The sequence below is a fragment of the Procambarus clarkii genome, chromosome 22 (genome assembly GCF_040958095.1).
Source record: "Procambarus clarkii isolate CNS0578487 chromosome 22, FALCON_Pclarkii_2.0, whole genome shotgun sequence".
In the NCBI taxonomy this organism is placed as follows: Eukaryota; Metazoa; Arthropoda; class Malacostraca; order Decapoda; family Cambaridae; genus Procambarus; species Procambarus clarkii.
The window spans coordinates 46,236,299-46,250,740 of NC_091171.1; the positions used below are offsets into that span (position 1 = coordinate 46,236,299).

Here is a 14,442-nt window from a genome sequence, read left to right on the forward strand (position 1 = left end):
TATATATTATAGTCTTCCCAAGTTGATGCCTTCTTTTGATAATTACTTAAAGAATACTGTATAACAAAGAACTTGCAAGAAAAAATGGAATTCTGAAAACAAGACTTTAAAGAAAGAAAAGAATGGTTTTAATTTATGTTCCTAGACCTAACTATTTACGACAACATTAAGATAGAGATTTTCTGAATATTGAATGGATAGGATACAAAAATGTATACCCTGGATTTATTAATAACATACTCATGGTAGCACACTTGCCTTGAATAATTACTTCTGGGTTCGGGCCCAGGCCTAGCCTTGTTCACCCAGCAGTAATTGGGAACCTGGTTAACAGATTGGCAGGTTGTGTTGAAGGGAGAAGTTGAACCTGTAAGAACAAACATGAGTTAGGGAAAGCTCTAAGCCTGCTAACAGGCATCAGATGTTACTTACTAATGTAAGCTGGAGGCAGACTCCATACACAGTTTCAAATGTAGATATAATAGAGCCCAGTAGACTCAGGAATTATTGATTGACAGAGGCTCAACCAGGTGAGTATATACATACATAAATCTGCCTTTCCTTAGTTCTTCAGTCTACTTTGTGCCCTCAACTTACTTAAATTAACATTTATAAAATTGATACATTCACTAACACATCTAACACTAGAAGCTAGTGTAATGAATCATTCAGAACCTTGTATATCACATATCAGACCAATTCTGGAGTATGTGGCTCCAGTGTGGAGTCCACATCTAGTAAACACAAGACAAAGCTGGAGAAAGTTTAGAGGTATGCCACCAGATTAGTTCCTGAGGTGAGAGGTATGATTTATGAGGAATGGCTACTGGAATTAAACTACACAACACTGAAAGACAGAAATAGTTAGGAGAGACATGATTAACACCTACAAAATTCTCAGAGGAATTGATAAGAAAATTATTTAGCACGGGTGGAACACAAACAAGGGGGTACAGGTGGAAACTTAGTACCCATATGAACCACAGACTTTAGACAGAATTTTTTAGTGTCAGAGTAGTTAACAAATGGAATGTATTAGGAATTGATGTGGTGGAGGTTAACTGACGGTTGACAGGCAGGTTCAAAGAGCTGAAGCTCAACCCCAGCATACACAACCAGCCGATTACCTGGCTAAGCACTTAAATTTTAATAACCGGAGCTAATCTTTGCTACGCTCCTGTACTATAAAAATGACACATCTTGGTAGCCAAAAATACTTTCCAGATGATCTGAATTGTAGCTTAGCATATGTACTTTTATGTTAACATAACTAATGAACATCATAGGCATTTTGAAAAAAATGAAGAATGCATTTTTCTGCACTTTCAGACTCAATAATAAAAAATGCCAAAACTGTTGAAGATTCACCATCATTAATGTATTTTAAGTTAAAGACTAAGAAAGCAAGAGGACAAAAAAAAAATTAACACTTACTTATTAGATATTCTTTCTTCATAATCCAGGTTGTTGTCGACATCTCTCTGATTTTCCTCTTATAACAAAAGCAGAACATTAATTTACCTGAAGGAGTCAAAAATCAATGTACTGAATGACCACATTACCAAAATAATCAATATTACAACACAATAACAAATTTAATTAAATTATGTTATACTGGCAGTGTGCCTCTAAAGGCATTGGTCATTAATTCTGCTTGTTCAAAACATGAAAGAAATTACTAATTTCTCACAAATGACATTTGCTTATTCTCTCTTGCAGGTTAAGAAAATGTAATTAAATAAAAAAACTTTACCTCAATATTACACAATTTTATGCTATTTTAACTCATTACTTTAGGTAGTAAATGAAACAACACTTCATATGCCACAAAAATAAATTTTATTCATAATATTCTCTACTTGCTAACCTAGACACTAGAGACCAAAAATAGCCACAAGATATCTGAAGATCTGAAGAACTTAAGACTGAGTAAGTTATTATTTATTCTGGCTAGAAGCAGCAAGTGGCTGTGTATGGCACAAGCAAGGCGTTAAGAAGCCAGCAGATGGCGGCACCAATGACAAGTGTAGTGCCAGCATGAAACACCCAGTGTCTGCTACAGTAAAGCATGTATGACAGAAGCAGGCTCTGTAATAGGGCAGAGAGCCAGCTATAGCAACAATGAGGCGTATGGACCATAGGAGATCAAAGTGGATGGTGCCATTATTCAGTACCACCAACCTGATTTGCAAAGCAAATCAAAACAGGGAAAGAAGAAATTTTTCAATGTCAATATTTAATGTTTTCTTTTGCATGGCTAAATGTGAGGCTCTTGTGCCATACACAGACCAAATGGCTGTCTGCACCTTCTACCTTACTCTGTGGTAATCTGACAAATAACACACTAGTTCAGAGCTTGATCAAAAACTAACAAGACGTATATGATTTTTGGCAATCTCCTTAATCTTTGATCATAAAAGCTAAACATTTTCACAGGTGTTTTTAATTACTGATCAACTCTTCATCAGACATCTTTTCAATATTTAAGCAAAAACCACATTTGTTTTATTGACTTACTCTATAACTCCATCTTCAAGATATTAATTTGGCCTCAAGGGGTCCTGTGGAAATGCTCCTTAAACTAGACACTACAGGGAAAGTGACTTAGATTGTAGTCTACTTCTCTTCTCGAGACCAATGGAAAATTAACTGACTAACAGAACCAATGCCTTCGGATATAGTTAAGACTGTATACAATACACAGACATGTGGAGCATGTCCATAGGTCTAATTGTAATGAAATCACAATCAAAATATTTGTATCACTGAATTGTATCAATCATAATTCATTGCAATTGCGTTCTTTAGAACAAAATGTATCGTTTAGCAGAATCACACGTATCTGAGACTCGGTAATAAAAATTTTGATTATCTACACATCAAACCTTATTAATATACAAGATAAATTTAAAATTCTATATATTAAAAATATTGTTACAATGGAAAAAGATTGTATACTGTATATATCTGGATCTCAGACAGATGAAATAATGCTGTCTTATCCTGCATGCCATCTTATGACATGCACTCATAGTTGACAACTCATACAAGTTGGTTAGCTTGCCAGTGGTCACAAGAAGAGAGTCAGGAGAACCTTCTCGTCTCCCAGATGCATACACAGAAATCACAAGTATCAGGTAACATAGGACCTTATAGCTAACAAGGAGAGACGATGCTCTACTGATTTATTAGGTTTGGGCCCGTTCTTCACATTTTGATGTGTTTAACATTAGTTGCATAAGGGTTGCAATATAAATAAGTGAACACAGTTCAGCGTGTCACATAACATCACTCAGAGGGGGACTTTTTATATGCTGAGTGACAACTGACTCATTTCTTATTTTGAATAAGCAGCATTTCATGCTGCAATGTAAATTATTTGGTTTCCTTTTCTACCATTTCGATGAAACCTAACTGTGTGAATGCACCAAAAATTAAATATATCTGGCTATCTTCATAAAGAAATCTGGATACAGAAATGAATCATTACCTGTTTGTTTGTAGAGTTACAATATTAAAAATGTAATATCAAATATATGATCCAAAATTGAAGCAGAATTTATTTTTATTACAGTATACTGTTATGTACATTAACACACAGATGTATACCAGTACAGCAGGTAAATAATTATCAAGTGCAGATAAAAGTAGGTAACTCATTACTCAAGATGCAAAAGCAAGCGCAGAGTTGAGTAGCAAGGCAACCTGATGGGCTTTACCTGGGAATTTCTTATGATGACCAAGCAAAAGAGAATGGCTTCAGGAAAGCATAGCAAATATATGGATGACAAATAATAGAGGCAAAATATTTAAAGCCAAGATACAGCTCTACACTACATTATGGATAGTGACTGAAGCCCCCAAACACAAACTTTTAAAATGCTGAGTGGAAATAAGACTTTACACCACAATTACCACGAGAGGCTGATCACTATTTTACACCGGATATAATACAACAAATATAAACTTTTTGACTGCACTTGAATGAGTGAAACTTGTTTCTCGGACAAAATATGAGATTCCCTTCAAGTCCAAAAAACAAACAGGTATGAATTGCATTTCTCTCTAATACAGTAACATAATGGCAAAGAAATGCTTGTGTTTTACGTGTGAAATCACCCGAGGGGAAATTCTTTCCCATAGTAATGATGAATACTAAGTACAGTTGTCCTTATTACACATATGTGTGTGTATTTAGACACTTAAAAGACTGATATACATACATGTGTGTGAACGTAACACTGGTAAGACTGACACACATAACTTACACCAGTAGGACTGAAGCACACGTATGAACTTTACACCGGTAGGACTGAAACACGTGTGTGAACTTTACATCGGTAGGACTGACACACACACGTGTGTGAACTTTACACCAGTAGGACTGAAACAGTCTTGAGTGAACTTTACACTGGTAGGACTGAAACACACGTGTGTGAACTTCAGACTGGTGCGAGTGATCCATATGTCAGCGTTACAACAGTGAAAGCGACACGTGTGTGAACTTTACACCAGTAAGAATACTACACTTAGTTTATCATGTTCTTGACACACATAAGAATGATACACTTACGAGTGTGCACCCAACACTGGTTCACTTACATGTGTGCACTTAAGACTAATAAAACTAATACGCTGTATGGACCTACAGCACTACAACATTTTATTGAATATAAGCCCTTAAAATATAGATCCAACTCCATTTAAATAATATTTCTTCCACTTACCTAAAGATATATATTAATATATGTTATTAATCTATCAGTTATTGTTCATAAGAAATACATGTACCATGACTTTAAAGTTTGCACCAAGACTTGTATTTACATAGAAACAAATATGCAAACATTGTTGGTGCAAGAAATGTTTATAGAACAACCAAACCACATGCATAATTCTTGAATGTGTTTTAAACGGTGTTGTTGGTAATGCCGGGAACGAGATGCTGCATGTGCCGGCCAACTACGAGTGAGAAGTGGAATATGCGACGCTGACGGCATTATGCGTGACTGTTAATGAGGTATAAGTCATACTCATGAAATACAAATGCTTTATACAGCATTGATGACAATGGATGACCTGGGGGAGTATTCAATGGTGACTGCAAGAGGTATGGCATTCCCACTCTCCTCTGGTTGGCTACACATTCAACATTTTAGAGAAAATAATTTGTTTACAGCTAACCCAAGTCATACCTGACTATGCAGAGGTTAAGAACTTAATGTACAACGAATATGAATTTTAGAATTAAACATATTGGTAAACAACAACCTAATCACATCAATCACTCTCTCATGCTCATCAACACACTAAACTTCCAGAGTTAAAATACTGCTCTGAGGAAGTGACTGCAATTTCAGTATAGCAATTGTATTTCACAGTTCCCTATCTATCGCAATTCCATGAATGATTTTATACACACATTCATTACCACTTCACTATCTCATCCCTATTAAAATATCCAAAAAACAACATGGGTATTTTGTTGAAAAAGATTAAGAGCGCCAACTCTACACACACAAGAATATTCAACACTCGGAGGTCTGTGGATACCCGGGTCACAGTTAAAACATCCGGGTGCAAGTGCAGTATAATACCAGTGTACTGTCCACACCTCACTTGACCTCAAGGGTAAATTATGTATTATACACAGGTATGTATACCTCAAAAGTATGTCTTGTACACAGGTATGTATACCTGATGAGTATATATTGTACACAGGTATGTATACCTGAAGAGAAAAGTATGTATTGTACACAGGTATGTATACCTCAAGAGAAAAGTATGCATTGTACACATGTACATTTAAAAAGTATACATTGTACACAGGTATATATACCTGAAGAGAAAAGTATGTATTGTAAACAGGTATGTATACCTGTGTACAATACATACACAGGTATACAATATATACCTGAAGAGAAAAATATGTATAGTACACAGGTAGGTATACCTGAAGAGAAAAGTATGTATTGTAGGTATACCTGAAGAGAAATGTATGTATTGTAGGTATACCTGAAGAGAAATGTATTGTATGCATACCTGAAGGGTAAAGTGAGAATTGTATACAGATATGTATACTTAAAAGGCAAAGTGTGAATTGTACATAGGTATGTATATCTGTACACAGGTAGATACTCATTAAGATTTTAAATCTTTTTGATGGTCTAATAAAAAAAATATGGCACCTCCAAAATAATTCCAACTTCCTTGACCTGATTAAGGAAACCCTAACTTTGACATGAAACACTGGCCCTCTCTGTCATTCCCATACCTCACGTGTACAATTATAACGGCACTCGAGTCCTCCATCCTTAAAACTTACTAGCATTATGCTCTCATAAAATTGTCCATATTTGAAATATAGATATTCCATATATATATATATAAATATCATAACATAATATTACGATTTTCAAATAACCTTTCTTTGTACACGCTCGTTCAGTTGCTCACTGTGAAACTCCAAATCCTTATATCACTCAATAATGCTACAGGATAACAGCCCCAATGTGAATATAAAATTACAAATTTGGTTTAATGTTGATGGCCCAACTACAATGTTGGTGCTCCCATTTAGCATATCTCCTGTATAACGAGAAATTCACACTTGTTGCTCTTGCACTCAATAGGTGACATGAATTGTAAACACTTTATATTTTGATCTTACTAAAATGGTATTTTGGGGGGGTCTGTTTAACTAATTTGCAGGAATGTTTATAGTCCTTCCATTAAATACTTTTTATAGAACAAACCACTTTGAGATTCTACCTCGGCCATCCATATTTGCAGGACAAGTATAGTGTCGTGATACTGTTGTGTTCTTCACCCACTCGTGCTCTTCTACCTATGAGAGCTCAAAATACATATGTACATTAAAAATCCAAAGTGAACAATTACGTAAACAGTACAAGCATAAACATAATTAAGAGAAAATTCTTTTTTTTTTTCCAGAAGTGTTTATAATCTTTCATACGAGTTGAAGAGACTTCTAACTTTTAGGTAGCATGATATCAAACCACAAACCTTGTGCACCATCTGGTGCACTATTTCATAATTTATCTTTGCTTGCGAAGAGATAAATGGTTAATAACACAAATGATTATTTTTACAAGCCTGCCATGTGTAACTCATAATTCGTGTCAACACCGGCCATCAGTGGGTAAAATTCTAGGTTTATCAGAAAGTTATAACTTGATGCATGGCTTATATTCAATAACATATGGCAACACTGCTTAGATGAACATACTTGCATGTGTACAATGATAAGATCTAGAGAAACTAAAATATCATGGGGTGAATATCACTACACAGCTTAATGACCATGTCTGCTACAGCAGGTCAGAAGGGTGATGGAGCCTGACTACTACAGTTGAGCAGGGAGGCAACATGTCCCTGTCTGCTACAGCTGGGCAGGAGGACAACATGACCTTGTCTGCTACAGCTGGGCAGGGAGGGCAGCGTGACCATGTCTGCTACAGCTGGGCAGGACAACATGACCTTGTCTGCTACAGCTGGGCAGGACAACATGACCATGTCTGCTACAGCTGGGCAGGACAACATGACCTTGTCTGCTACAGCCGGGCAGGGAGGGCAGCGTGACCATGTCTGCTACAGCTGGGCAGGAAGGCAATGTGACCATGTCTGCTTCAGCTGGGCAGGACAACATGAGCATGTCTGCTACAGCTGGGCAGGACAACATGACCATGTCTGCTACAGCCGGGCAGGACAACGTGACCATGTCTGCTACAGCTGGGCAGGAGGACAACGTGACCATGTCTGCTACAGCTGGGCAGGAGGACAACGTGACCATGTCTGCTACAGCTGGGCAGGAGGGCAACGTTTCCCTGTCTGCTACAGCTGGGCAGGAGGCAACGTGACCATGTCTGCTACAGCTGGGCAGGAGGGCAATGTGACCATGTCTGCTACTGCTGGGCAGAAGAACATGATCTTGTCTGCTACAGCTGGGCAGAAGAACATGATCATGTCTGCTACAGCTGGGCAGGACAAAATGATCTGACTGAACAGACTTGACATGAGAAAAGTGAAGTTCGGCTCTAGTGAACAGGCAGAAGAAGAGAGACATCTCATTCTTAAGGAGACAAAACTAAAAGGAAAGAGCCTGGTCTGAGTGAACCGACACAAGTAGCAAGCCAGGTCCTGGTGCTCCAGAGATCTAGGCCGGCTCACTTCACTACACTACTAATATAGGAATGTTTGTTTTACAAAGGTACATGAATCAATCAGGTAAAAATTAAAATCCACACAAAAAATTATAAAATCCTCATGAAACTTAAATATCTCTACTTGTTAAATATACAACAATACACTTGGAGCACAAGATGTGGATTTAAACAAAAATGAAGTTCTTAAATTCTAATTCGAGGAAAATAACGATAATGACTATTTCCAACACAGTACAGAAGATGGCGGTGACATACGGGATCATGTGAGGGGAGGGGGCGAGATGCAGCACACACACACACTACACCACCTATTATGCACTCAAGGTTTGGGGGATTTCCTATGCATGTGGCCTAAGCTTATGATGCAAGTCTCAGCAACTGACCTAAGCTTATGATGCTCATGTTAAAATCTGACTGAAGCTTATCATGCAAATTTCAGAATATGATGTGGATGTTTGGCACAATGTCAACTATCACAAGCAATGTTCAAACACACCATTGCTCAATATGTACACATCCTCCATGAAGGAGCAAATTGCAGCTATTAAAAACAAATGAAAAAAAATCATGTTTATTCTGCAAACTATGAAGCAACAAAATCCTTTACAATCTAATTAAACACCATTATAAACCGTGTGCATATCACAATGCTTCCACTGGTCTTCTCTTTCACATATACTCATTTCTTAGGCGGGACATCTTGCAACATCTAATTTATGCTCTATACTTCACGAAGGGTGGCTAAATAGAAACTGCATTACTAGGAAAAATCTCGCTCTCCTTTTGCAATTTGTAACTCTTGTGGAAGATTTATGTTTGGAGTGCATGTAGCCACCGCTGAGACAATTTGTATCACATCATATACTGTAGGTCAAGAGAGAGAGAGAGAGAGAGAGAGATAACTATGACGTCTGGCTGAGAGTAAGGATAGCCGGGTACTGCACGCCTCACATTACCTCTAGTGCTGTCAGCTACATAATATCTGGCCTACCCAGGTATCTGTTTCATTGCATTTTTTAATCAATATCCTGATTATTCATTGAATCTAAGCATTGATAAATTTGCTTAATAAAAAATATCAAAATTTCTTGTTCTTGAATTATAAGGAGACTGATTAACTGCATCTTAGAAAATGGTGGTTTGGTGTGAGCTGTAAGCTTCTATGTCATTTTAAGGGTTAGCTGTGGTACAGTATTGAGAAACGGCTAACAGGGATGTAAGTAATGTGGAGTGGTTTCTGCGACTATTATGAGGTCTAAGTACGTACGCTCCTTCACAACTGGAAAGGCCTGCCCAGTGATTCTATTGTGCAAATGGGCTAAATGACAGAAAAAGGCAATAATATCATATATATATATAGGTACAATGCATGTATATGACCCTCATACTAATGTATCATGCATGTTACACTATGTTTGTAAATCCAATGCAGAAGAAATACACAGCTGTGGGTGCACATTTTCTACTTTTTCTGCAAACACTGTCATTAAAATACCAAGAGATTCCTCAAGTGCCACATATGAATGCTTAGTTTCTACAAAGCACTTGCTAGAAATGACTAATATATAGCTGGTGATGACGACACCTACCAAACACAATACACGTGGCCCAAGAAGGTTATACTGCTGGCTACACGCGTGGCCCAAACAGTACCGGCGCTCACACACACACACTCAACGCCTCAATAACTCTGCTGTCAAGACAACTTTCATAACCTCTGTTGCATTAACAAAAGGTTCAACCACTAGGCAACTAATGTTAGTAAGAGGTGAAACCTGCAGACAATCACCTGCCTCAACTACAAACCTGCAGACAATCACCTGCCTCAACTACAAACCTGCAGACAATCACCTGCCTCAATTATAAACCTGCAAACACTCGCCTGCCTCAACTACAAACCTGCAGACAATCACCTGCTTCAACTACAAACATGCAGACAATCACCTGCCTCAACTACAAACCTGCAGACAATCACCAGCCTCAACTACAAACCTGCAGACAATCACCTGCTTCAACTACAAACCTGCAGACAATCACCCGCCTCAACTACAAACCTGCAGATAATTACCCGCCTCAACTACAAACCTGCAGATAATTACCTGCCTCAACTACAAACCTGCAGACAATCGCCTGCCTCAACTACAAACTCACGCCAAGTGTGAGCAACAGGTTAACAGTCTTACTAGAGAGGTGCAAGTTCTACACCACACACTGCCCTCAGGTGTGGGCTACAGGTCACAGTGCCAGCAGCAGCAGGTGTGGGCTACAAGTCACAGTGCCAGTAGCAGCAGGTGTGAGCTACAAGTCACAGTGCCAGTAGCAGCAGGTGTGAGCTACAGGTCACAGTGCCAGCAGCAGGTGTTAGCTATGGGTCACAGTGCCAACAGCAGGTGTTAGCTATGGGTCACAGTACTAGCAGCAGGTGTGGGCTACAGGTCACAGTGCCAGCAGCAGGTGTGGGCTACAGGTCACAGTGCCAGCAGCAGGTGTGAGCTACAGGTCACAGTGCCAACAGCAGGTGTTAGCTATGGGTCACAGTACTAGCAGCAGGTGTGGGCTACAGGTCACAGTGCCAGCAGCAGGTGTGGGCTACAGGTCACAGTGCCAGCAGCAGGTGTGGGCTACAGGTCACAGTGCCAGCAGCAGGTGTGAGCTACAGGTCACAGTGCCAACAGCAGGTGTTAGCTATGGGTCACAATACTAGCAGCAGGTGTGGGCTACAGGTCACAGTGCCAGCAGCAGGTGTGAGCTACAGGTCACAGTGCCAGCAGCAGGTGTGGGCTACAGGTCACAGTGCCAGCAGCAGCAGGTCAAAGTGCCAGCAGCCGGTGTGAGCTACAGGTCACAGTGCCAGCAGCAGGTGTGAGCTACAGGCCACAGTGCCAGCAGCAGCAGGTGTGAGCTACAGGTCATAGTGCCAGCAGCAGGTGTGGGCTACAGGTCACAGTGCCAGCAGCAGTAGGTGTGAGCTACAGGTCAAAGTGCCAGCAGCAGGTGTGAGCTACAGGTCACAATGCCAGCAGCAGGTGAATTAGAGGTTACAGTGCCAGCAGCAGGAGTGACCTACAGGTTACAGTGCCAGCAGCAGGAGTGACCTACAGGTCACAGTGCCAGCAGCAGCAGGAGTGAGCTACAGGTCCCGTGCCACCAACACAATGCCACCAAGAAGTGTGTATGTGACACATCACAATGCCACCAGCAGGTGAGAGAGAGACAAGAGACCAGCCTAAGCACCACTATAAGGTGTGCAGCAAGAGACTTGGGGTAATAGTCTGTTTCTAACAGATATGATAGTGAGAGCCCAAAAATGCCAATAATTGTGACCTGTAGACTGTGAACCGCCATTAATAAATGTGACTTTTGGGCCACAAACCGTCACCAGCAAACCTAACCTTAACGTGCCACCTACTGCCGTTACAGCAATGACTTGCCATCAAAGGAAAAAACACAAGACAGATTCACTGCCCCAACCATCATAACACTTGGGAGCGATACTGGCAACATTATTCCTAGATGGCAAATTATCCTTCTGTAAGCAAGAAGAGGATGTCTCTAGTGGGGGGGTCATACTGCAAGCAACACTGACAGCTTACAGACAACTGACAACAGTAACATAAATGGCCTACAGGAGACCAATTACCAGTGGCCTATGTAAGACCCTGTCCTGTCCTGTTTACAATGTCCATGACTGTGTGAGGTAATCCAACATCAGCCTCCAGGTGTCCATGTGTTAGCTCTATAAGTAGGTGCACAACCACTTTCCTTACTTTACTTAAGCCGTATCAGGTACTTGTTTGGTGATCTAACCCAGTGAGCAGACCACATAGGCTAACTGTATTTCACAGTTACATACTACGGGTATTGCCGCTGTGTTGCTGGCACCTCAAGGATAATCAACCACGAGTGGCTTCTAAACCTTCAAGATATAGTCAAAATACCCTAACAGGGGAAGCTAAATCAACTTTGCAAAGCTTATCAACAAAATATGATATGATTATTGCCAGTAATGAACAGGGAAAAGTTACTGTATTTACAAATAAATTAATCTACATCCCAATGCAAACTGAACGCATCACGTATTACAGGATCAATAGAATATCCTAGAATCAAACATAACAATGTGTAATGTTGCATACACATGCTTAAATCTCTAAACGTATAATATCTAGCAAGCAACATTTAGGAATCCACATAGTCTTATCAATACCATTTTTTTTGCAAAGACAATTGTACTTATACCAGCACCTTAAATCAATAAAATTCCCCTGAAACTTGACATACACAAACTTGTGTGTGTAGGTCATCACAGGCTACTAAGACTGGACACAAATATCAAATAGGAAGAGGTACTAAAACTTGCCTTCCGTTACTAGCCTCCACCAACTGTACAACACTCCTCAACGGGAACCCATCATCATCATCATCATCATCATCATCACGGCAACTGGTCGTCTCTTCATCTCCCCCAACGATGGTGTTGCTTGTTACTTGACAGATTACTCCAGTTCCCAAGAGTACTCTACAAACCTGCAGTACACACTAAGCAATCCTGCAGTACTTTGCAGCAAAACAACCCCCAGGTCATTAAAGATAAATTATTTGTGCTTTACAGAAATGTTCAATAATCTCCAAACATTTCTTTTTAAGCAAGAGTTGTATGATCTGGCACCTATAATAAAACAAAATATACTACAATTACATGTAGTTAACAATCAATTATCATATTCATAAACATTGTTTAAAAAATAATCTTTGATTCCTATTGGAACAACAAACAAAAATGCTTAATAGCCGTTCCTTTGGATTCTGGGAAAAAACTACTTGACGCACATCTCTTCCGTTTCTTAAAATAAATAAGCATCACTATCCTTAACCAACTGTGGCACATTTCTCATACAGGAAACGCCAGCTAAATCTCTACATAAAATTTGTATAAAATCATTATTTTCCAAATAAAAAGGAAAGTTAAGACTTTGGTAAAGACATTAAAAATAAAATCTAATTTTGACTATCACCGTGGATACTCTACCCAATGTGTGAGGCGTCCTAATACGAACACACAAATCACCTTTTAAAAATCACTTAGATATATACTTTAAGCCACTCTCAGGCTGTCTTCTAAATGTACTCAAAGTTACCATCACTGCTTGACACTGACAAAATGTTTAGCATATATTAACTCGAAAGATTCCTTTCTTCAGAAAGGAATTTTGAATTATCTAATTATTTGTAATATGAGAAAACATTTTATCATATGCAGTCAGTGACAGAACTGATATATGACCTTCAGAAAGCAGCCAGTTTTTTTGTTTTTTAGTAATTTTTCATACAATTTTCCAGTATCTTTGTACCCAGAAAATGCAAAGCAGGAAATACATGGAACACAAATATTCTCACTGTGTGTCTCCACAGCTCATGTACATTATTGGCTTCCACAGGTTTCAACAACCCTCTTGGTCCTTCAAGTACAAGAGCGTTAAATATTATATATTTACCAATTGGTTGACTGGAAAATGTAACATGTTTCAGCATTAACAGTTCCAAGTCATGTACTCTACACGCACACATGGTAGCACATAATTAGGAGAAAGACTTAATCCCATGTATCTCACTGTATACCTTTTTTTCAGTGGTGTACTCTAAGGATACCTATGCTGGTACAGCATATTATTATTACAGTACACCAAACCCTCTCTCTGTGGCCCGTCACCTTCGTGGGTTTCTCAGTTTTATGACGTACTCTGGTCAAAAATATAATCTGATCACTCTGAAGATCTATTCTCTTCGCGCTCTTTTTGATCGGCCAACATGTGCAGTCTCCACCTCGCCCATGCCTCGCTTCTTGGTCATAGTCACCTGCAAACAAGTGATCATAAGTAAGCTACAAAATGAATGACAACAAGTTATGGGAACCTACCAAACACACTGAAGAATAAAAGGCTCAGAGACTCTCTTGTCATCTTGACAAATAAGCATCATTTTGAACCTTGATCACCATTCACGCATCTTGTGGACAATATCAAGATCTAGCACAAAAATAACATTTCGAAACTAGGCAAACCTCTGCCTATCTGAAATTTCATACTTTTCCCAGCCACTGCTTACATTCCAGGCACTTAGTGATCCATGCCCATGTCACATAAGTGACGTGAATTTCATTCACTTGGGCACTTGAAGACTCGAACTCTCAACCCCACAAGCGTGAGGCAAAAGCTCTCCCTTTAACACCACACACATGGCTCCAATAGAGAAGGTT

The 14,442-nt window shown here is 39.3% G+C and overlaps 1 protein-coding gene across 4 annotated transcripts in view; it reads right to left on the minus strand.

Moving 5' to 3' along the window:
• The window catches only part of Mnn1 (menin 1), a 53,573-nt gene that overhangs the window by 1,899 nt on the left and 37,232 nt on the right, over positions 1–14,442 (minus strand). For 2 of the 4 annotated variants that reach the window (XM_045743810.2, XM_045743792.2), the window contains exon 9: positions 1,817–14,042. In XM_045743810.2, coding sequence (XP_045599766.1) covers positions 13,962–14,042 — 81 coding nt within the window. In that variant the 3' untranslated portion in view covers positions 1,817–13,961. Of the gene's footprint in view, positions 1–258; positions 368–1,434; positions 1,522–1,816; positions 14,043–14,442 lie in introns of those variants that run through there. The other 2 variants (XR_011229353.1, XR_011229352.1) reach the window with 2 other exon arrangements.